The sequence below is a fragment of the Calypte anna genome, chromosome 13, assembly GCF_003957555.1.
Source record: "Calypte anna isolate BGI_N300 chromosome 13, bCalAnn1_v1.p, whole genome shotgun sequence".
NCBI classification, from domain to species: domain Eukaryota; kingdom Metazoa; phylum Chordata; class Aves; order Apodiformes; family Trochilidae; genus Calypte; species Calypte anna.
Window position 1 is genome coordinate 1,853,807 of NC_044259.1, and position 22,190 is coordinate 1,875,996.

General features: G+C 55.2%; 2 protein-coding genes and 1 pseudogene across 2 annotated transcripts; all 3 read right to left on the bottom strand.

The window, feature by feature from the left end:
• Nucleotides 1–4,110: 4,110 nt before the first annotated feature.
• LOC115599097 (protocadherin alpha-8-like) lies at nt 4,111–6,764 on the bottom strand. Its single transcript, XM_030459380.1, has 2 exons — nt 4,308–6,764; nt 4,111–4,119 (listed from the first exon to the last, which is right to left on the bottom strand). Exons 1-2 carry the CDS (start codon nt 6,762–6,764, stop codon nt 4,111–4,113), a joined length of 2,466 nt encoding a protein of 821 aa, XP_030315240.1.
• A 3,620-nt stretch (nt 6,765–10,384) lies between these two features.
• Nucleotides 10,385–13,487, bottom strand: LOC115599098 (annotated as a pseudogene).
• Nucleotides 13,488–17,881: 4,394 nt separating this feature from the next.
• Nucleotides 17,882–20,440, bottom strand: LOC115599099 (protocadherin alpha-6-like). Its single transcript, XM_030459381.1, has one exon. The coding sequence runs from the start codon at nt 20,438–20,440 to the stop codon at nt 17,882–17,884; it is 2,559 nt and encodes an 852-aa protein (XP_030315241.1).
• Between the last annotated feature and the right edge of the window lie 1,750 nt (nt 20,441–22,190).

A 22,190-nucleotide genomic window follows, 5' to 3' on the forward strand; every position in this document is an offset into this window, starting at 1 on the left:
TTTGTTCTTTGCTTCATTCTATTCTTCCTCGGAAAAGCACAGAGCAGCAACAGTTCCCGACCACTGCTCATGTACCTCGATGAAGAACCATTCCTCTGGCCTCCTTTTCCACCTGCACCATCAATGTCAAACTCTTGCTTTCCCTTTCAAGCAAGCACAAAGCAAACCCCCGTGCCCAGGGTCCCCACGGAATCTCTCCCACTCCTATATTATGATCCACCCATGAAAAGCCATGATGGAAAAATCACAGCATTTTCACTGAGAACACTTCCTCATGCAACACATCCACTCCAAGGAACTCTTCGAGGTCCCACCCCCATCCATGCTTCCTTCCATATCCTTACAGAGTACTGGGAAGCAGCAAGGAAGGAGTGATGGCAGTGTGGTGCTGTGCTGCTAAATTCATAGACTGTGTCAAGTTGTAAGGTAAAGATAACCGAGCCCAAGTCCCAGTAGAGGCCAACACTCAGACAAACCTACATAAAGATACCACTACAATCCCAGAACAAAAGTACACCTCTCTCCCTGACTCACCTCCTCTAGGTATGAATGACTTACCTGCAGCATCACTGGTTGCTTCTTCAGAAAAGAATCATTTTCAGGGGAGAGTAATTGCTTATGAGGGACATTTCCCCTTAACTTTATCAGAAACTGCTGGGGAAGGTGGATCAAAAAGAATGCCACACGTTATGGAAAAGCCTTGAAATCACTGGACACTGCACAGCACTCCCTTATGTGCTTCTGTCACAGGGAAATAGGAGGGAGACCTGAAAGCTGAGGTATTCTCTCAAGGTCAGCCTCAGCTCAGAAGAACAGAAAAGTCATCCCATACACCAATGAAAAATGACTCGAATGTCTGCGACCTGACAGCTGCTGAAAATGAGCATCTCATATCATCCATTGTCACCAATATTTTGCCCACATAAGCAACAAAAAAAATAGAATCATGGAATCATAGAATTGGCTGGGTTGGAAGGGACCTCAGAGATCATCGAGTCCAACCCTTGAACCACCGTTGCGGTTCCCAGCCCATGGCACTGAGTGCCACATCCAGTCTCTTTTTAAAGAAGGGTGGAAGTATTTTGTAAGAAGAGAGAAGAATGCCAAAGGAACAGTCTCACTGTAGTAATACACAAGAAGAACAACATGGTACAAGAAATTCAAAACTTCTTCAGGTCCTAAAAGGATCCCAGGGAAGGAGCACTGTTTGTAGAGACTCTACCTGAGATTTTCTACTCTCATCTTCTGTCTCATGCCCACACAAATGGGATCTCCATTCATCAGACAATGTCCAGTCCTTCCACAAAGACACAGACTGTGTTGTACACAGCATCACCATTTCCCTCAGCCAAGACTCTTCCCCAATCAAGGTTACCCTCACCATGACGGATCCCCAGGCCCTACATGGTCTCACTCACAGGACTGATGTCAGCAGTAGTGATTTCCTGCTCTGGGCAGGAGCCAGGCCTTTGCACATCCTCACCTTCCCTTTCAACTGGCACAGAAACCATACAGAGGGATGTAAAGCCACACAGTGTCTGACAGACTCATCCCAGCTGCCTGAATTTCACCATGTCCTGGTTTGGGCCAGGATAAAGGTGGTTTTCTGTTTCTGTGCTTTTGTTTTCAGCTGAGCCTCTTTAAGTAGTTGCATTTGCTGAGGTTAACAGTAAGTTTCTCAGACAGTGTGTGTGCTTTTAGAACTGATAACACTTGATGTTTATAGTTACTGCTAGAGACTGGTATGCAGGGCCAAGGACACTGATCAGCTCTGCATGAAAATATTTTACTGTCCAGGAGGACACAGAGGCCCCACCTGAACCCTCCCTTTAGGGAGGAACGGACAAGATAGATGCCAGAATTGACCAAACAGAGTATTCCATCCCATATACGTCACACTCAGTATAAACTTGAGGCATCACGAGGGCCGAGCCTGATCTTTTCCGGATCTTTTCCTGCTTCCCTTCCTCCCTGGCATCCTGGAAGGATCCTGTTCCATTCGTCTGCCTGTGGTCCTGACCCGTGCCAGTCCATATCTGTGTGTTCCTGCCTCCGGTTCCCGACTGCTGCCGACTCCAGGAGTCCAGCCTGGACTTTCCCAGGGCTACCCTACAGCCTCGGTGGTGACGTGAGAGTTATTGGGGGAAAGGGGGGAGGAATGTGGTGTCCATTTTCCTGTATATTTGTATATATTTAGTAATTTTTCCCTATTTACCATTACTGTTTCATTAAAGTTGTGTAGTTTAGTTTCCAACTCATAAGTCTCTCTCCCTTATTCTCTCTCCTTTCTTCATTGAGGGGAGAGAGAGATTAAAGAGAGCGTCTGTTATTCGGTTTAATTGCCGGGTCAGTGTTAAACCGTGACACACCATCAACTTCTGGTGATTTTTCAGCAATCTCAGATTGAAACACTGCAGAGCTGCACATCAGAGTTTCTAAAATATTCTGTGACTAGAGCAGTGATAGCTCTGATCCCAGTCTGCATGAATATTTTTCTTTGAGAAAACCACACAAAATGCTGAAGCACAAACCCCCCTCCCATTAGCAGCTGAGGGGGAGAAGCTGTACCATAGGAAACCAGAGCTGAGCACCTGTGAGGATATGGCAAGTACATACCTGAGTTAAACATGACAAGGGGGCACAGCTGCTCTACTGAGCTCAGCTCTTGAAGTACAAAAGTAGAGGATAGCAAGAAAACACATATGTCACCATGCCACCCCCCCTTAGTACCACTGCTTACAAATCCCATGTCAGGAGGGGCAAGGAATTACCATGGCAACATTAGAGGCTACCAGAGGCTACCAAAACTACCATGCATTCCCAACACTACAAAAAGACAGCAGGTTGAAGAGCTCCTCACCCGCAGCACTCTTCTTGAAGAAGGAATAAAAAATCATTTAAAACTTCATTACAGAATTATCAGAGTTGGAAGGGACTTCTAGAGATCACCTAGTCCGACTCCCCTACTACAGCAGGATCACCTAGAGCACATTACCAGGACTGATCCAGGTGGGTTTTCAATATCTCCAGAGAAGAGGACTCCACAACCTCCCTGGGCAGCCTGTACACCCTCAAAGTAAAGAAACATTTTCTTATGTTTAGATGGAATTTCCTATTTCCAGTTTGTGCCTCTTGCCCCTCATCCTCTCACTGGGAATTACTGAGAAGACTCTGGCTCTATCTTCCTTGCACAACTCTCCTTTAGATACTTGTAGACATTGATAAGGTCTCCCCTCAGCCTTCTTGACTCCAGGTTAAAGAGTCCCATCTCTCTCAGCCTTTCCTCAGAAGAGAGGTGCTCCAACCCTCCAGACATCCTTGTTGCCCTCCGTTGGACTCTCTCTAGTAGTTCCCTGTCTCTCTTGGGCTGAGAAGCCCAGAACTGGATGTAGTATTCCAGCTGTGGACCACCCAGGGCAGAGTAGATGGGGACAATGACCTCCCTCGACTTACTGGCCAGAGTCTTCTTTATAAAACCTAGGATTCTGCTGGCTATCTTGGCAACAAGGGCACACTGCTGGCTCACGGATAAGTTACTATCTATCAGGATTCCCAGATCCTTCTCGTCAGCTCTACCTCCAACAGGTCCACCCTTAACCTATATTGGTGCTTGGGGTTCTTCCATTCCAGGTGCAGGACCTACACATGCTCTTGTGGAACCTCATTAGGTTCCTTTATCCAGCTCTCCAGCTGTTCAGGTCACGGTGGATGGCAGCACAGCCCTCTGGACTGTCAGCCCCAGTTCAGAATCCAACCCCCCTCAGGAGTTTGGAACTCCCGAGGCTCCAGTTGTTATCAGGCATCATGTTTTCCACAGAAAAAAAAAAAAACAACAAGCAGAGGGAGAACAGATTTCTCAGTTAAAAATAGAATAAAACAAAAATTTTAAACCACCACACACCTGATAACAGCAAGATCATCAGTCAGCACAGGTAAGTAAAACAGTAAAGAGCAACCAGAGGACTGTGCCCATCACAGCCCACGGCACCTGCACCCCTTCAGGATGCTAGGATGAGAAGAGCGTTTTCACTTTATACGACAACAAAACACCCACAAAATCAAACTGCAGCTGTGGAAAGGAACAGATGTCAGATGTGCCACTATCACCGTTTAGCCCACCTGTATAAAGCAAGAGCCTGAGCAGGTCCATAACGGGCACCAATATAAAGGAAACGGACCAATTAACACCATCAAGGACCTACCAAGAGCAGGATCCAGGGGACAAGCCCCAGTGGTAAAATTCCATGACCACAAAAAGACCAAACAGAAAGTAAGGGGCGAGTGCCGGGACAGGGAGGGCCACTGACCGTGTCCAGCAGAGCGGGCGGCTCCGGCTGCGTCTCCTTCGCCGCAGCGCCGGGCGGCGGCGGGAAGTTGGGGCTGAAAACCATCAGATCGCTCTTGCCCGCGCCCTCCGCCACGCACAGGCTCCGGCTCTGCCGCTGCGAGTACGACCAGCTCCCCACTTCGCTGGCGCACACCAGCGTCGTCGGACCGGGCCCCGACACCACGCCCGCCCGCGCCGACCACCGCGACGCCACGTACAGCACCACCGCCAGCACCAACAGGCTCGACACCGCGCAGATGGCCACCACCAGCCACACGTTCCTCGACGACGGCGACGACAACAACGAAACCTCCTCGGACACCGACGACGCCCGCGGACCCGACGAACCCCCGGCCACCGCCGCCGCCTCCGCGCCCTCCACCAGCGACACGCTCAGCGTGGCCGTCACCGAGCGCGGCGGCTCCCCGTGGTCCCGCACCACGATCACCAGCCTCTGACGCGGGCCGTCCGCCTCCTCCAGCGCCCGCGTCGTCCTCACCTCGCCGCTGTACAGACCCACGCGGAACGGCACCTTCCCCCGCGGCTCCCACAGCTCGTACCGCAGCCACGCGTTGTACCCCGAGTCCGCGTCCACCGCACGCACCTTCGCCACCACCTGCCCCGCCGGAGACCCCCACGACGCCCACGCCCACAAAGGCGGAACCGCGCCCGACGAACCCTCCACAGACCACGCCTCCAAGGACCCACCCGCTCCCCCGCCCGCCTCCACACCCGCCCCGCCGCCCGCAGCCGGCAGCAGCGACGGCGCGTTGTCGTTCTCGTCCACCACGAACACCTGCACCGTCGCGTTGCCGCTCAGCGGCGGCTCCCCCGCGTCCACCGCCCGCACCTCGAACTCCAGCACCTGCACCTCCTCGTAGTCCAGCGCCTGCACCGCCCACACGCGACCGCTCTCCGCGTCCACCGACACGTAGCTCGACGCCGACCGCCACCCCCCGACCACCGCCTCCGACAACGAGTACCTCACGCGACCGTTCCCCGCCTCGTCCGGGTCACGCGCCCACACGCGACCCAGCTCCGCGCCCGCCGCGTTGTTCTCCCGCGTCAGCACCGTGTACACCGCCTGCGAGAAACTCGGCGCGTTGTCGTTCACGTCCGACACCGGCACACGCACCCCGCGCCTCCCCGACAGCGACGGCGACCCGCCGTCCTCCGCCAACACCTCCACCTCGTACTCCGACACCCGCTCGCGGTCCAGCGCCTCACGCACCACCAGCGAGTACGACCCCGACAACCTCGACACCAGACCGAACGGCGACGACGGACGCACCCAGCACCGCACCCGACCGTTCGCCCCCGAATCACCGTCCCACACGCTCAGCAGGGCCACCACCGTCCCCACCGACGCATCCTCCGACACCGGCACCGACAGCGACGTCACCCGCACCTCGGGCGCGTTGTCGTTCACGTCCAACACTTCCAGCTCAACGCTGCAGTGACCCGACAGCGGGGGCGTCCCCTTGTCTTTTGCCTTAATATGGAAATGGTATAAACTAACTGTCTCGAAGTCAAGAGCACCCCTCAGTCTGATGTCCCCACTTCTTGCATCGATACTGAACACATCCGAGGCCGAGGGAGGAACAACGCCATCAATTTCATAAATCACTTCGCCATATATTCCCAAGTCTGGATCCGTGGCGCACACCCTCGCCACCAGTGTCCCCTCTGGGGCATCTTCGGGCAAAATGACGCTGTAAACCGACTGATTAAATTGTGGTGCGTTGTCGTTCACATCCAGCACCGAGATCACCAGCTCCATCGTGCCCGTCAGAGACGGACGGCCCCCGTCACTCGCCGTCACAACCAGGCGGTGCACCGGAACCGTCTCCCGGTCCAGGGGTTTCGTGAGCACCAAGAACAGGGATTTACTGCGCGATTTCTCTTCTTCGATTCTAAAATGCTCGGTGGGGCTGAGCGTGTAGGAGAGCTGCGCGTTAGATCCGATATCTGCATCCGACGCGCCCTCCAGCGGAAAACGGGAACCGGGCACCGTGGTTAATTCCGCGATGCTGAGGTTTTTTCTGGAGACGGGGAAGACCGGGGCGTTGTCGTTGATGTCGGTGACCTCCAGCTCCACGTGGAAGACGCGCAGCGGCCGCTCCACCAGCACCTCCAGCCGCAGGGCGCACGGCGCGCTCTTCCCGCACAGCTCCTCCCGGTCCAGCCGCGAGCTCACCACCAGCGCCCCGCTCGCCCCGCTCACCTCCACGCTCGCCCGCCGGCCCTGCGCCACCAGACGCAGCCGCCGCGCCTCCGCATCGCCCGCCTCCAGGCCCAGGTCCTGCGCCACACGCCCCACCACCGTCCCGACCTTGGCTTCCTCCGACACCGAGTACCGCACCTGACCCACCGACACCCGCCACGCCGCCTGCACCAACAACAACACCCGCAGCACCCCACCGCAACACACCCACATCGCTCACACAGTCACTGGCGCCTCTGCCCCCCGGTCCCTGGGTCCCCGCACGACTCCTACCGCCGCCGCCCGCACGCACCGGCTCTGCTGCCCGGGGCCCCGCGCCGCCCCCCCGCACTCACAGCCGGGCTCTCCGCCGCACCGGGGCGGAGCCGCCTCGCCGCTCGCCGCCGTTTCTGAGCCTGCAGCGACACCGTGTGCTACTCCCACCACCCAACACGCTCCGGGACACCCACTGCTGAAAAGCTGCCTTCATCGCCATCTCCTCTCCGACCCTTCCTCCTCTTCGCCCATTTGGTTTCTTCTTTCCCTTCCTCTTTTCTTCTCCTAATTCCTTTTTTCCTTCTTGCTCATTCTAACATCCTTGGCTTGTTTCCTAACCTTCGTTATTACGCCTTTCTCCTGGTCTTCTTTTTTTCTTCGTCTTCTTTTTTTTTCTCTCTGCTTTTGTCTTATGTTCCTTTCCCATTTCCGTTCTGCTTTGCTCCGCCTTCCTCCTCCCATCCTTCTCTCCTCTTCTGTAGTGCCAGCAGCTCCCCTCTCTCTTCGGATGCTGTGACCAACAGCATCAAAACAGAAACATCTCCACTAATTATGTCTTCATCGGCACTGATTACAGGGCATCAGCTCTAAGCAAGGTTCCAGTGCTTAACCACCCGTTCCGTAAAGAACTCTCTCCTGATATCCAACCTAAATCTCCCATCACACAACTTGAAGCCATTTCACTGTGTCCTGTTCTGTGTCACCAGTGAGAGGAGACCAACCCCATGCTCACTACAACCTCCTTTCAGGTATTTGTAAAGAGTGATAAGGTCTCCCCTCAGACTCTGATTCCCCACACCATACAGCCCCAACACCCTCAGTTGCTCCTCAGAAGGGATGCTTTCCAATTCCTTCACTGGATTTGTTGCCTTTCTCTGGACTTGCTCCAACACCTCAATGTCCTTTTTGTATTGAGGTGCCCCAAACTGAACACAATACTCGAGGTGGGGCCTTACCTGTGTCGAGTTCTCATCCTTCAGGTTCATTTTCTTTCACTCCAAGCACTGCCTCTCTCAAATCCCCACCCCTTCCGCAAACACCTTACTTGTCTGGTTTTTCCATTTACCAAAGTGTTTCTAAAGCTCTACAACCTTTACACAATCCACCACCCACAGCCCTTTTGTCACACACGGGCCCTGGTGGCATCCATAAACCCTCCAGAAAGAGAACCACATTCCTGCCTTGCTCTGGTCAATGTAAAGCAGGCAGACTGAGTCTCCATCTCCTCTTCCCTCCCCTTCCACCAGAAGGCCATGCTCTTCAGCATCCAGGCCTCACAAAGAACCAGCAAATAACAGAGCCAGGCAATCACACAACAGAGGAAACAATCCACCACCCTCTGAAACACAACTCCAAGCACCGGGAAACATGGACATTCATGCAAACAAGAACCAAGGAGTCTAAAAACCAATAGAAGCATTTTTTTCATAAACTATGGTGGATGTCTTCTCATCAGAAAGGAAGAGCATGGACATCAACAAGGCATATGAATATTCAGTAATTCTAGAGATCCTTATATGATACAAGACAAAAAAGCCTGTGAAACAGGAATATTCCCAGGGCTTTTCTCCTACAATCCTTTATCCTAAGTCATGCAAAATGACATCTCCAGAAGTAAAAACATTCCCCAGTTCTTCCCCACTGACACACCCCATGTTCTACACAGCATCTCCATTGTCCTCAGCACAGACTCTTCCCCACTCACAGCCACCCTCCCCATGACACAGGTACAACCTCTGCTTGGTACCACTCACAGGATCACTGCCAAAACACTCACACTTCCTCTGGACCCCACAACATGCCCAGCACCAAACACCACTCTGCAAGTGCCCCGTGCCTTTGCACGTCCTCACCTTTCCTCACAAGCAGTGTGCACAATCTCCAGAGGGCTGGCAAGTCCCTCACTCTCTGGCAGGCTCTTCCCACCTGCCTGAACCTCACCACAAATGCTTTGGGCCTTTTCAGCAACCTCAGATGGAAACACTGCAGAGCTGGACATTACCATTCCTAAGGATTCGGGGATTAGAGCTGTGACACCTCTGATCCCAGTCCACAGGGATTTTATTCTCCAAGAGAAGCACACCCAACACACAAGTGTCAGTGCTCTGAAGGTGTCAGCTGGGTCAGGAGGAGAGAGATGAGCCACTGTGCAGGGTTGGCACATCCATGGATTTAACTCGATGACTAAAGCCTGGCAACCAGACACTGCAGCTCTCGTGAGGCCAGGTGTGCAAGGGCACAAGTAAGCAGAGTCAGGTGCACATGAAATTACACCCCCCTCATCACATCTCCTGTGCTGAGTTTCTACCTGAAGAGGAACAAGGAACCATCAAAGCAACATCAAGACCTGCACAAGCTCCAGTGGATCCACAGCTACAGAAAGAGAGATGGGTGAGACTCCCAGAACAGAAATCAAAAGATTCCATCAGAGACTCTTCAGGATTCTGCATCTCACCTCATACCACCACATCACCTGTGTCAGGCAAAGCAGCACCAGGGGACTGGCTGTGGTGGGAGATCTTCAACACCTTAAGAGGTACTGTGGGCATTGCAATACCACAAACTATCCCAAGAACTACAAGGCCTCCAGATCCAAATATCTGGAGAGCAGAAAATGATCAATGGCAGGAACTACCAATGCCCCCCATCTTTCACTCCTTCCTCTCACCATCCTCCATTCCACACCCTGTGACATCTGTTCTCAAGACACACAGATCATCTCCCATTACTGCCTTAAGACAAGGCCCATGGACTTCCCAAGGATTTCCAATTCAGACAACTCTTCCCACTGCTCCAGGACACATTCCACATCACGACAGGACCAGGCCCTGTGCAGTGCCACTGCCACATTCACCTCTGTCTCATGACACTCTTTCCATTACCACGTGAGTTCTTATTCCACCTTGTGCAGACCCTTCCCATCAGTGAGACCAACATAAGTAAAAATGCAGATGGCAACACAGACAGCATGGCCAGCAGACTGCTCTCTCTTTCTACAGGAAATCTGGCACAGCTCTAAGCAACAATGGAACTGATTTTGTACTGATAGAGAACAACCCAAACGTTCACAAGCACCTAAATTCAATGGAGATAACAACTCTGTAGAAGAATATGGGGTTTAGTTATTTTCATTTCTCTGTGTTTTTTGCTCTTCCATGGTTTCTTTTATCTATTTCAGGAATGTTCCTACTGATACCAATATCGAAAGCAAACACTGAAAGCACATCCAGCACATGTCACACCACTTCTCTGGCCAGGAATGCCAGCCCAAAATGCTCCCCATCAATGACACCACCACAAAGATCACAGAGATGGCACAACATACACTGTGCTCAGCAGACACCCCTGTCAGGGTGCAATAAGGCTCACAGTGCTGACACAGACATGGAAAGAACACAAAACCAACCCAGTGTATTGCGGCAGGGGGAAGTCAGAACCTAGGAGGAGTCTCGACCTCAGCACAAAGCAAGCTCCGGAGAGCCCGACAAAGCAGATGCAACGGTGCCATGGCAGAAGAAAAGGTCCCATTAACACCCGCCAAGAACCCACTGAAAACGGGAACCCAGGGGCGAACACAGCTACGACCAGCCCAGAAACATGGGACGGGTCAGGAGGCCAAAGAGGAGGGACAAGGGGAGGCGGAGCAGGAAGGGGCGAGTGCCGGGACAGGGAGGGCCACTGACCGTGTCCAGCAGAGCGGGCGGCTCCGGCTGCGTCTCCTTCGCCGCGGCGCCGGGCGGCGGCGGGAAGTTGGGGCTGAAAACCATCAGATCGCTCTTGCCCGCGCCCTCCGCCACGCACAGGCTCCGGCTCTGCCGCTGCGAGTACGACCAGCTCCCCACTTCGCTGGCGCACACCAGCGTCGTCGGACCGGGCCCCGACACCACGCCCGCCCGCGCCGACCACCGCGACGCCACGTACAGCACCACCGCCAGCACCAACAGGCTCGACACCGCGCAGATGGCCACCACCAGCCACACGTTCCTCGACGACGGCGACAACAACGAAACCTCCTCGGCCACCGACGACGCCCGCGGACCCGACGACCCCGCGGCCACCGCCGCCGCCGCCTCCGCGCCCTCCACCAGCGACACGCTCAGCGTGGCCGTCACCGAGCGCGGCGGCTCCCCGTGGTCCCGCACCACGATCACCAGCCTCTGACGCGGGCCGTCCGACTCCTCCAGCGCCCGCGTCGTCCTCACCTCGCCGCTGTACAGACCCACGCGGAACGGCACCTTCCCCCGCGGCTCCCACAGCTCGTACCGCAGCCACGCGTTGTACCCCGAGTCCGCGTCCACCGCACGCACCTTCGCCACCACCTGCCCCGCCGGAGACCCCCACGACGCCCACGCCCACAAAGGCGGAACCGCGCCCGACGAACCCTCCACGGACCACGCCTCCAAGGACCCACCCGCTCCCCCTCCCGCCTCCACACCCGCCCCGCCGCCCGCAGCCGGCAGCAGCGACGGCGCGTTGTCGTTCTCGTCCACCACGAACACCTGCACCGTCGCGTTGCCGCTCAGCGGCGGCTCCCCCGCGTCCACCGCCCGCACCTCGAACTCCAGCACCTGCACCTCCTCGTAGTCCAGCGCCTGCACCGCCCACACGCGACCGCTCTCCGCGTCCACCGACACGTAGCTCGACGCCGACCGCCACCCCCCGACCACCGCCTCCGACAACGAGTACCTCACGCGACCGTTCCCCGCCTCGTCCGGGTCACGCGCCCACACGCGACCCAGCTCCGCGCCCGCCGCGTTGTTCTCCCGCGTCAGCACCGTGTACACCGCCTGCGAGAAACTCGGCGCGTTGTCGTTCACGTCCGACACCGGCACACGCACCCCGCGCCTCCCCGACAGCGACGGCGACCCGCCGTCCTCCGCCAACACCTCCACCTCGTACTCCGACACCCGCTCGCGGTCCAGCGCCTCACGCACCACCAGCGAGTACGACCCCGACAACCTCGACACCAGACCGAACGGCGACGACGGACGCACCCAGCACCGCACCCGACCGTTCGCCCCCGAGTCACCGTCCCACACGCTCAGCAGGGCCACCACCGTCCCCACCGACGCATCCTCCGACACCGGCACTGACAGCGACGTCACCCGCACCTCGGGCGCGTTGTCGTTCACGTCCAGCACCTCCACCACAACCTTGCAGTGTCCTGACAGTGGGGGCCAACCACTGTCTCTCGCTTCAATCCGAAAATCAAAGACACTGACGTCTTCAAAGTCCAGGCCGCCCGTCAGACGGATCTCCCCCGTCTTCGGGTTGACGGCAATCACATCTCTTCCACTCGGCGGAATGAAATTGGTTGCTGTGTAGGTCACCTCACCGTTGCTTCCTTCATCCGGATCCGTGGCGTTCACCCTCGTCACCAGTGTCCCCTCTGCAGCGTTCTCGGGCAGCTGCACTTTATACACCGACTGGTTGAACTGGGGCGCGTTGTCGTTGGCGTCCAGCACCGAGATCACCAGCTCCATCGTGCCCGTCAGAGACGGACGGCCCCCGTCACTCGCCGTCACCACCAGGCGGTGCACCGGAACCGTCTCCCGGTCCAGGGCTTTCGTTAATACAAGATCAGGGGGTGAATTTTGATCACTCGACTCTTGTAAATCCAAGGCGAAATGCTCGGTAGCGCTGAGCGTGTAGGAGAGCTGCGCGTTAGATCCGATATCTGCATCCGACGCGCCCTCCAGCGGGAAACGGGAACCGGGCAGTGTAATGAACTCCGGGATGCTGAGGTTTTTCCGGTCGGCGGGGAAGACCGGGGCGTTGTCGTTGATGTCGGTGACCTCCAGCTCCACGTGGAAGACGCGCAGCGGCCGCTCCACCAGCACCTCCAGCCGCAGGGCGCACGGCGCGCTCTTCCCGCACAGCTCCTCCCGGTCCAGCCGCGAGCTCACCACCAGCGCCCCGCTCGCCCCGCTCACCTCCACGCTCGCCCGCCGGCCCTGCGCCACCAGACGCAGCCGCCGCGCCTCCGCATCGCCCGCCTCCAGGCCCAGGTCCTGCGCCACACGCCCCACCACCGTCCCGACCTTGGCTTCCTCCGGCACCGAGTACCGCACCTGACCCACCGACACCCACCACGCCGCCTGCACCAACAACAACACCCGCAGCACCGCACCGCAACACACCCACATCCCTCACACCGCCGCCTCTGCCCCCCGGTCCCTCGGTCCCCGCACGGCTCCTACCGCCTCCGCCCGCACGCACCGGCTCTGCTGCCCGGGGCCCCGCGCCGCCCCCCCGCACTCACAGCCGGGCTCTCCGCCGCACCGGGGCGGAGCCGCCTCGCCGCTCGCCGCCGTTTCTGAGCCTGCAGCGACACCGTGTGCTGCTCCCACCACCCAACACGCTCCGGGACACCCACTGCTGAAAAGCTGCCTTCAGCCTCATCTCCTCTGCGTACCTTACTCTCTTTTTCAAATTTCATTTTATTTTGTCTTTTCTTCTTCCTCTTTTTTTCACCTCTCGTTATTTTTTGACCTTGAACATTCGCCCGTTCCTCGCAGCGATTCTTTTCTTTTGTAGTTTTTTCTTTTTCCTTGTTTTGTCTTCATTTATTACCTCCACATTCTTTTCTTCTAGTACTTCATTGTCTTCCCACTTCTCTCTCTCTCTCTCTCTCTCATTTCTTCTCCGTTGATCTTCCTCTTCCTTCTCTTTCTCCTCCATTTCTTTTTTGCCGTCTCATTTCTGATTCCTTCCTCCCCCTCCTCTTCCCATCCTTTAACTCTTCTTCTTCCTCGCACTGGACTCCCAAGTCGCCTCCAGCTCCAAAGATGAGGTCATCAAGGACGGAGCTATCAGTGCTAATTACGGGTGTATCAGAGTTAATTACGGCTCCATCAGTGTTAATGACGGGCTGTCAGTGCCGGAGAGCTGCTCTCTAACCCGGGGGACCTACACTTTTCAGCATCTACAGATAAGGTCGGAGCACCCTGGGTATCTCCTGTGTCGTCTCCTGCTTCCTCTTCTTTGGCAGCTTCCGTCCTTACATGATTTCATGCTATTTCTCTTTCTCCCCCTCACTTCTCCCTGTACAGAGATAATCGCGGTTCATGCCATAAGGGCCCTTGACTTTTCCTCTTTTCTTCATCTTCTTTCTCTCCATTTTTCTTTCCTCCCTTATTTTCTTTCTCTTCCTTTCCCCATTTCTCGTTCTCTTCTTTTCACTGACCTTCTCTCGCTGTCTCTTCGACTTCCCTCTTTGTCTCATACAGACTGCCCCTCCCTATCCAGAGGAAATCCACACTCTTCAGCCTCCAGTCCTCACAAGCACCCAGCACAGAGCAAGGACATCACATGGCAAGGAATAGAGAACACCACTCTCACAAACACAACCACAAACACCCCATGACTGAAATTGTGTCCAAAAAGGTTCCAACCAGCTCAGCAACCACATCTCCTGAACTCTTCATGTAATTCCATGAAGAGCCATTCTTCCTGTCTCCTTTTCCACATCCATCATCAGTGGGAAGCTCTTGCTTCCCCTTACAGGCAAGCATGGGAGAACCTCCAGGAACACACCAAGAGCCTCCATACCCAAGGGCATTAGTAGCCACAGAAAATGTCTCACTCATAGCAGGAGTTGCTTGTCAAAAGCCACATGGAAAAAACACAGCATGTTCACTGAGAACAGCCCCCAACACCCAACACATCCACTCCAAAAAATGTATTCATGTCCCACTTTCACCTGGGCTTGCTGCCACTTGTTCATGCTGTGCCTGGAAGCTTCAGCAGAGATCAAAGTGCTGCTTTACTGCTCCAGTCACAGAATATTTCAACTTCAGAGGGCCTATCAAGGCTATCAAATCCAACTCCTAATCCAGGCAACATTTGCTCAGTCCAACAGGAAGGCACCAGGACAACACCACAACAACTGTACACCTGTCTCTCAGACTCACCTCCTGTAGGTAGGAGTGACTTACCTGTAGCTCACTGCATCCCTGTAGCATTACACGTGGCTGATATTCTGTATCATCACAGAATATCAGAATAATTCCACTTGGAAAAGGTGTTCAAGATAATAAAATAAAACTATAACTTTACCAAACATTAAACTAAATCTATCAAGTCCAGGAACAAGATTCCTCATAAAAAACAAATGATCAAAGTTGCCTTTGATCATGGTGGATGTCTTCTCATCGGAAAGGAAGAACATGGACAACAAGGCAGAAGAATATTCAGTAATTCAGAGGCCCTGACAGGATCCCAGCAAGAAACCTTGTGCACCAGGCAGCTTCCCAGTTTTCTACTGGAATCCCCTAGTCTAAGCCTTAAAAAATGACATCTCTATATATAAAAAAAACATTCTCCAGATCTTCATCCATGACCTATTCCACATTCCCCCCAGCATCTCCATTTCCTCAGGGAAGATTCTTCCCTGCTCAACCACCTTTCCCACACCTTGTGCCCCAGGCGCCACTCAGTGACACTCAGAGGGTTGCTGCAACCACAGCCAAGCATCACTCCACCACTACAGCCCAGCCCAACAAGGAAACCCACTCTGAACAGAACCCTGGACTTTGCACATCCTCACCTTCCCTCACCACTGGCACAGAGAACATACAGAGAACAGGAAGTGATTGGCAGGCTCTTCCAGGCTGCATGAACCTCACCAGGAATGTTTTGTGACTTGTCAGCAATCTCAGATGGAAACATCACAGAGCTTCACATCAGAGTTTCTAAAGAGTCTGGGAAAGATCTGATCACAGGCCTTTCCAAGTGAAAAGACCACACCAAATGCTGAAGTGCAAAACCACTCCCAATAGTCACTGAGTGGGAGCAGCTGTGCCACAGAAAACCAGAGCTGGGCAGCTGGGAAGGCTTTGGAATGTTGGTGAACAGACCTGGCAAAGGGATGCAGCATCTCTACTGAGACCAACTCTGAAAGGGAACAAGGAGGGAAAACAAGAATACACAAATTATACCCACATCCTCATCACATCTGCTGAAATGTCCCACCTGAAAAGGACCAAGGGAGGAACCACTGTGGCAACATCAACAGCTGTGGAAGCTGCTATGGATCCCCAGCACTACACAAGGACAGCAGGATCAAGCACTACACTCCCACAACACCTTTCCCAAATCTGCAGCAACAAGCTCCATCAAATTCAAAGTATTCAGCAGTCTGCATCTCACCTGCCCTTACCAACACATGGCCTGCAGCAGCAGCAGCAGCACCAGGGACTGTCTCTGGTGGGAGGCAGACATGACCTCAAGGCATATTGAGGGCATTCCAGAAGCACACACTACCTCAAGATCCAGAAGAACTCCAGATCCTTGGATTCTGGAAAAGGATCTTGGGCAGAAACCCTCCGTGCCCATCCTGCATCATGCTTTCCTCCAGACTCCCTCCATTCCACACCCTGTGACATCAGTTCTCAAGGCACACAGATCATCTCCCATTGCTGTCTGGTGACACAGCCCATGGTGCTCCCAAGGATTTCCCATTCAGACAACTCTTCCCACTGCTCCAGCACACATCTCACATCATGGCATGGCGAGGCCCAGCACAGCTCCACTGTCACATTCATCTCTGTGACACAAGGCCTTTAACCTTCCCCATCTCAGCCTCACTGCAGCTTTTGCAGACCCTTCACATCAACGAGAGGACCACAAAACCCATACAGGTGGTGTCACATGAACCATGTCAGGACAGTGCCCTCTCTCTACATGTGCAGCTGGGGCAGCTGCAAATGGCAATGGCATTGATTTCATGCTCTGAGAGAACACCCCAAATGATGGCAAGCACCACAACGTGACACAGGATACTGACTCTGGAGGGGAATTTCAGTTATCAGGGGCTTTGTTATCAGGCAGTAATTTCATTGATTATTTTGGTTCTTTTCATTGGTTGGGATTTTTTTTTTTATTTTTATTGCAAGGGTGCAGCTGCTGATGCAAATACTGAAAGATGATCACAGCCCAGCACATGTCACACCACTTTTCTGGCCAGCAGTGCAAGTCTGAAGCAATTTCCAGCACTGACAGCAACACGGAAATTATAAAGATGGCATCACCCACACTGCAGTCTGCATCCTCAGTCCTTCTGCTTTATGGTTTGCACTGTTCAGCTATCTCAGATGGAAATGTTACACACCTGGGAACACCGAAAATGTTACATGTCTGTTTGTGGAAATGGTTTCAAGACAGGTCTAGAGACCATGGGAACTGATTTCCTTCTCTGGGAGGACAACCCTGATGGAGACAAGCACAGCACCATAATGGACATATCAGCCTATTTGGAGAGGGGTTAAATGAAGGTTTCCAGGGTGCCATAAGACTCTCAGTACTGATATGAATATTTTTAAAACACCAAAATGGAGCAGTGTTCATCATATCACCTCATTGCTCCATCCAGGAACTGGAGTCTACAGCACAATGTGGAGAGGCTGGAAACATTACAAAAAAAATCATTCCCATTTCTGACACCTACCTTGGGTCACCCTCCTCTCTCTGAATACATTTTAACTGCTACATAAAGGAACAGGATACTTCTAAAAGAACACTGGACAAGACCACAATATTTTCCCTGTTTTCCTAATGATACTCCTGTGAGGATCCAAAGGAAAAAAAAAATAAAACCCATGGGAGACAAAACGATTACAAGTCCACATTATTACTTTGTGTCAAGTCTCCCGCAGAAGGGAATCAAAGAAGAGAAGGACACAGTGTTCAGTAAGAAACCAGCCCAGATACCAGCAGGGTCAGCAGTCAGCACAGCTGGATAAGGAAATAAAGAACAAATACGAGACTATCCCCAGGCACAAGTGCTGCACTCCTGCTGGAGTATCAGCTGGAAAGGCTGCACACCAGCAAACAGGAACTGATCTAAACCTGATCTGTGCACCTCATACTGAAATCAGCACGGGTTTCATTGTACAAGATTAAAAAAAAAACAACAAACCCACGAAAGCAAAGCTCAGATCTCGCAAGGTACACGAATACCTTTACTTTTCATTTCCATCCCGGCCCGAAAAAGGCAAAACCCGAGGGGCTCCACACAAACAACAACAAGAGAGATGCAAAGGTCCCGTTAAGACCGCGAGGGTCCAGCCAAGCTACTACCCTACTAGGGGACTGACCAGGAGGGCAAAGAGGAGGAACAAGGGGAGGCGGAGCAGGAAGGGGCGAGTGCCGGGACAGGGAGGGCCACTGACCGTGTCCAGCAGAGCGGGCGGCTCCGGCTGCGTCTCCTTCGCCGCGGCGCCGGGCGGCGGCGGGAAGTTGGGGCTGAAAACCATCAGATCGCTCTTGCCCGCGCCCTCCGCCACGCACAGGCTCCGGCTCTGCCGCTGCGAGTACGACCAGCTCCCCACTTCGCTGGCGCACACCAGCGTCGTCGGACCGGGCCCCGACACCACGCCCGCCCGCGCCGACCACCGCGACGCCACGTACAGCACCACCGCCAGCACCAACAGGCTCGACACCGCGCAGATGGCCACCACCAGCCACACGTTCCTCGACGACGGCGACAACAACGAAACCTCCTCTGCCACCGACGACGCCCGCGGACCCGACGACCCCCCGGCCACCGCCGCCGCCGCCTCCGCGCCCTCCACCAGCGACACGCTCAGCGTGGCCGTCACCGAGCGCGGCGGCTCCCCGTGGTCCCGCACCACGATCACCAGCCTGTGACGCGGGCCGTCCGCCTCCTCCAGCGCCCGCGTCGTCCTCACCTCGCCGCTGTACAGACCCACGCGGAACGGCACCTTCCCCCGCGGCTCCCACAGCTCGTACCGCAGCCACGCATTGTACCCCGAGTCCGCGTCCACCGCACGAACCTTCGCCACCACCTGCCCCGCCGGAGACCCCCACGACGCCCACGCCCACAAAGGCGGAACCGCGCCCGACGAACCCTCCACAGACCACGCCTCCAAGGACCCACCCGCTCCCCCGCCCGCCTCCACACCCGCCCCGCCGCCCGCAGCCGGCAGCAGCGACGGCGCGTTGTCGTTCTCGTCCACCACGAACACCTGCACCGTCGCGTTGCCGCTCAGCGGCGGCTCCCCCGCGTCCACCGCCCGCACCTCGAACTCCAGCACCTGCACCTCCTCGTAGTCCAGCGCCTGCACCGCCCACACGCGACCGCTCTCCGCGTCCACCGACACGTAGCTCGACGCCGACCGCCACCCCCCGACCACCGCCTCCGACAACGAGTACCTCACGCGACCGTTCCCCGCCTCGTCCGGGTCACGCGCCCACACGCGACCCAGCTCCGCGCCCGCCGCGTTGTTCTCCCGCGTCAGCACCGTGTACACCGCCTGCGAGAAACTCGGCGCGTTGTCGTTCACGTCCGACACCGGCACACGCACTCCGCGCCTCCCCGACAGCGACGGCGACCCGCCGTCCTCCGCCAACACCTCCACCTCGTACTCCGACACCCGCTCGCGGTCCAGCGCCTCACGCACCACCAGCGAGTACGACCCCGACAACCTCGACACCAGACCGAACGGCGACGACGGACGCACCCAGCACCGCACCCGACCGTTCGCCCCCGAGTCACCGTCCCACACGCTCAGCAGGGCCACCACCGTCCCCACTGACGCATCCTCCGACACCGGCACCGACAGCGACGTCACCCGCACCTCGGGCGCGTTGTCGTTCACGTCCAACACCTCCACCACCACTTTGCAGTGACCCGACAGCGGAGGATTCCCTTGATCCGCTGCATCCACTTGCAGACGATAGAGAACAACAGCTTCAAAGTCTAAGTCACCCCTTAGATGGATCTCTCCGCTTTTTTTGTCGATCTCGAACACGTCTCTTCCATCCTGTGGAAACAACTGCTGGAGCGAATATGAGATATTCCCGTTTGAACCCTCATCCAAATCCGTGGCATTTAATCTCGTCACTAGAAAGCCGCGGCTCGTATTTTCTGGCAGCTGCACCTTATACACCGACTGGTTGAACTGGGGCGCGTTGTCGTTGGCGTCCAGCACCGAGATCACCAGCTCCATCGTGCCCGTCAGAGACGGGCGGCCCCCGTCACTCGCCGTCACCACCAGGCGGTGCACCGGAACCGTCTCCCGGTCCAGGGGTTTCTTGAGAACCAGAAATAAGGAGTCGCCGTCCTCCTCCATTTTCTGAAAATCCAACGCGAAGTGCTCGGTGGGGCTGAGCGTATAGGAGAGCTGCGCGTTAGATCCGATATCTGCATCCGACGCGCCCTCCAGCGGGAAACGGGAACCGGGAAGGGTATTAAATTCCGCGATGCTGAGGTTTTTTCTGGCGACGGGAAAGACCGGGGCGTTGTCGTTGATGTCGGTGACCTCCATCTCCACGTGGAAGACGCGCAGCGGCCGCTCCACCAGCACCTCCAGCCGCAGGGCGCACGGCGCGCTCTTCCCGCACAGCTCCTCCCGGTCCAGCCGCGAGCTCACCACCAGCGCCCCGCTCGCCCCGCTCACCTCCACGCTCGCCCGCCGGCCCTGCGCCACCAGACGCAGCCGCCGCGCCTCCGCATCGCCCGCCTCCAGGCCCAGGTCCTGCGCCACACGCCCCACCACCGTCCCGACCTTGGCTTCTTCCGGCACCGAGTACCGCACCTGACCCACCGACACCCACCACGCCGCCTGCACCAACAACAACACCCGCAACACCGCACCGCAACACACCCACATCCCTCACACCACCACCGCCACCGTCCCCCGTTCTCCGGTCCCCTCAGGGCTCCTACCGCCGCCGCCCGCACGCACCGTCTCTGCTGCCCGGGGCCCCGCGCCGCCCCCCCGCACTCACAGCCGGGCTCTCCGCCGCACCGGGGCGGAGCCGCCTCGCCGCTCGCCGCCGTTTCTGAGCCTGCAGCGACACCGTGTGCTGCTCCCACCACCCAACACGCTCCGGGACAACCACTGCTGAAAAGCTGCCTTCATCGCCATCTCCTCTCCGTCCCTTCCTCCTCTTCGCCCATTTGGTTTCTTCTTTTCCTTCCTCTTTTCTTCCCATAATTCTTTTTTCCTTCTTGATCACTCTTTACATCTGTACCTTCCTTCCGAGCCTTCGTTATTTTGTCTTTCTCATTTTTTCTTTTTTTTCTTCTTTCTTGTCTTCCTTCTTTTCTCTCTGCTTTCTTCTCATCCCTCCTTCTTGTTTTTTATGTTCCTTTTCCCATTTCTGTTTTGCTTTGCTCTGCCCTCCTCCTCCCATCCTTCTCTCTTCTTCACTAGTGCCAGCAGCTCCCCTCCCGTTTCGGATTCTGTGACCAACAGCATCAAAACAGAGTCACCTGCACTTATTTGTGTCTCCATCACCGTTGATCACGGGGCATCAGCTCTCGGTAAGGTGCATCAGTGACAGAACTAGATACTCGGACCAAGGAGGATGCTCTCAGAGACCTGTGCTGGTCAGTGTCTGGAGGGAAGTTGACAGCACTGGTCATCTGCTTTCTTCTCAGTTGGTCTCTTCCTTATTCTTGCTTGGTCATCTTGATTATCTTGCTTTCTCCTTTTTGCCAGCTTCCTTCCTTAATGCTTCCCTGCTCCTGTCTCTTTTTCTCCCATCACTTCTCCGTGTACAGATTGAATGCTGTTTCATGTTAGGAATCACCTTGGACTTTTCATCCTTTATCTTCGCTCTCTCATTTTTATTTCACATCCTTCTCTTCTTTTTTTTTTTATTCCTCATACGATTTACCATCCTTCTCACCTGCTTCTTCTTCTTTTCATATTTCACTTCCTTCTGTTTCCTCTTCCGTTCCTTCTTTTCCTTCAGTTTTATATTCTTTCCCTCCATACAGTACCCTCCTTCCCTCCCCTTCCCTTTTGCATTCACCCTACTTCTTTTTTTTCATCCATTCACCAACATTTTTTCTCAAGGTACAAAACCTCACCACCCAGCAGCCACAAGCCCTTTGACAAGAGCTCTCTCCATGGCCTTCCATCCCTCCAGAATGAAACCATATCCTTGCTTTCCTGGGGCCAACATAAAGCAGACAGATTGCCCATCCAAGACCCCTCCCCTTCCCCAGGGAGGACACAGCCTTCAGCCTCCACTCATCACAAGAAACAACAAATAACAGAGCCAAACCACCACACAGCAAAGAACAGAATCCACCACGTCCTGAAGCACAACCCAAGAAACATCCCTTCAAAGACCAAGACATCCATACAGAGAAATACACCAGGGCCCTTCCTCCATCCCTGCCTCTTGCTGCTCACGCACACTCTGCCTCTGAGCAGCAGCACAGCAACAAGAGCAGAGAGTGGTGCTGGGCTGCTCCAAACCTACAGCCATTCCTTACAACCCCAGAAACATTTTGTTTCTCCAACAGGAAGACGAAGGAGGAGCAAAAGTACATCTGTTTCTCAACATACATTACTGCAGGGATGAGGAACTTACCTGTAGCATCACTGCTTCATTCTTGAAAATAAT

Coding starts and splice junctions, on each gene's coding strand:
- LOC115599097 (XM_030459380.1), bottom strand. CDS start 6,764: ATGTGGGTGTGTTGCGGTGGGGTGCTGCGGGTGTTGTTGTTGGTGCAG.
- LOC115599099 (XM_030459381.1), bottom strand. CDS start 20,440: ATGTGGGTGTGTTGCGGTGCGGTGTTGCGGGTGTTGTTGTTGGTGCAG.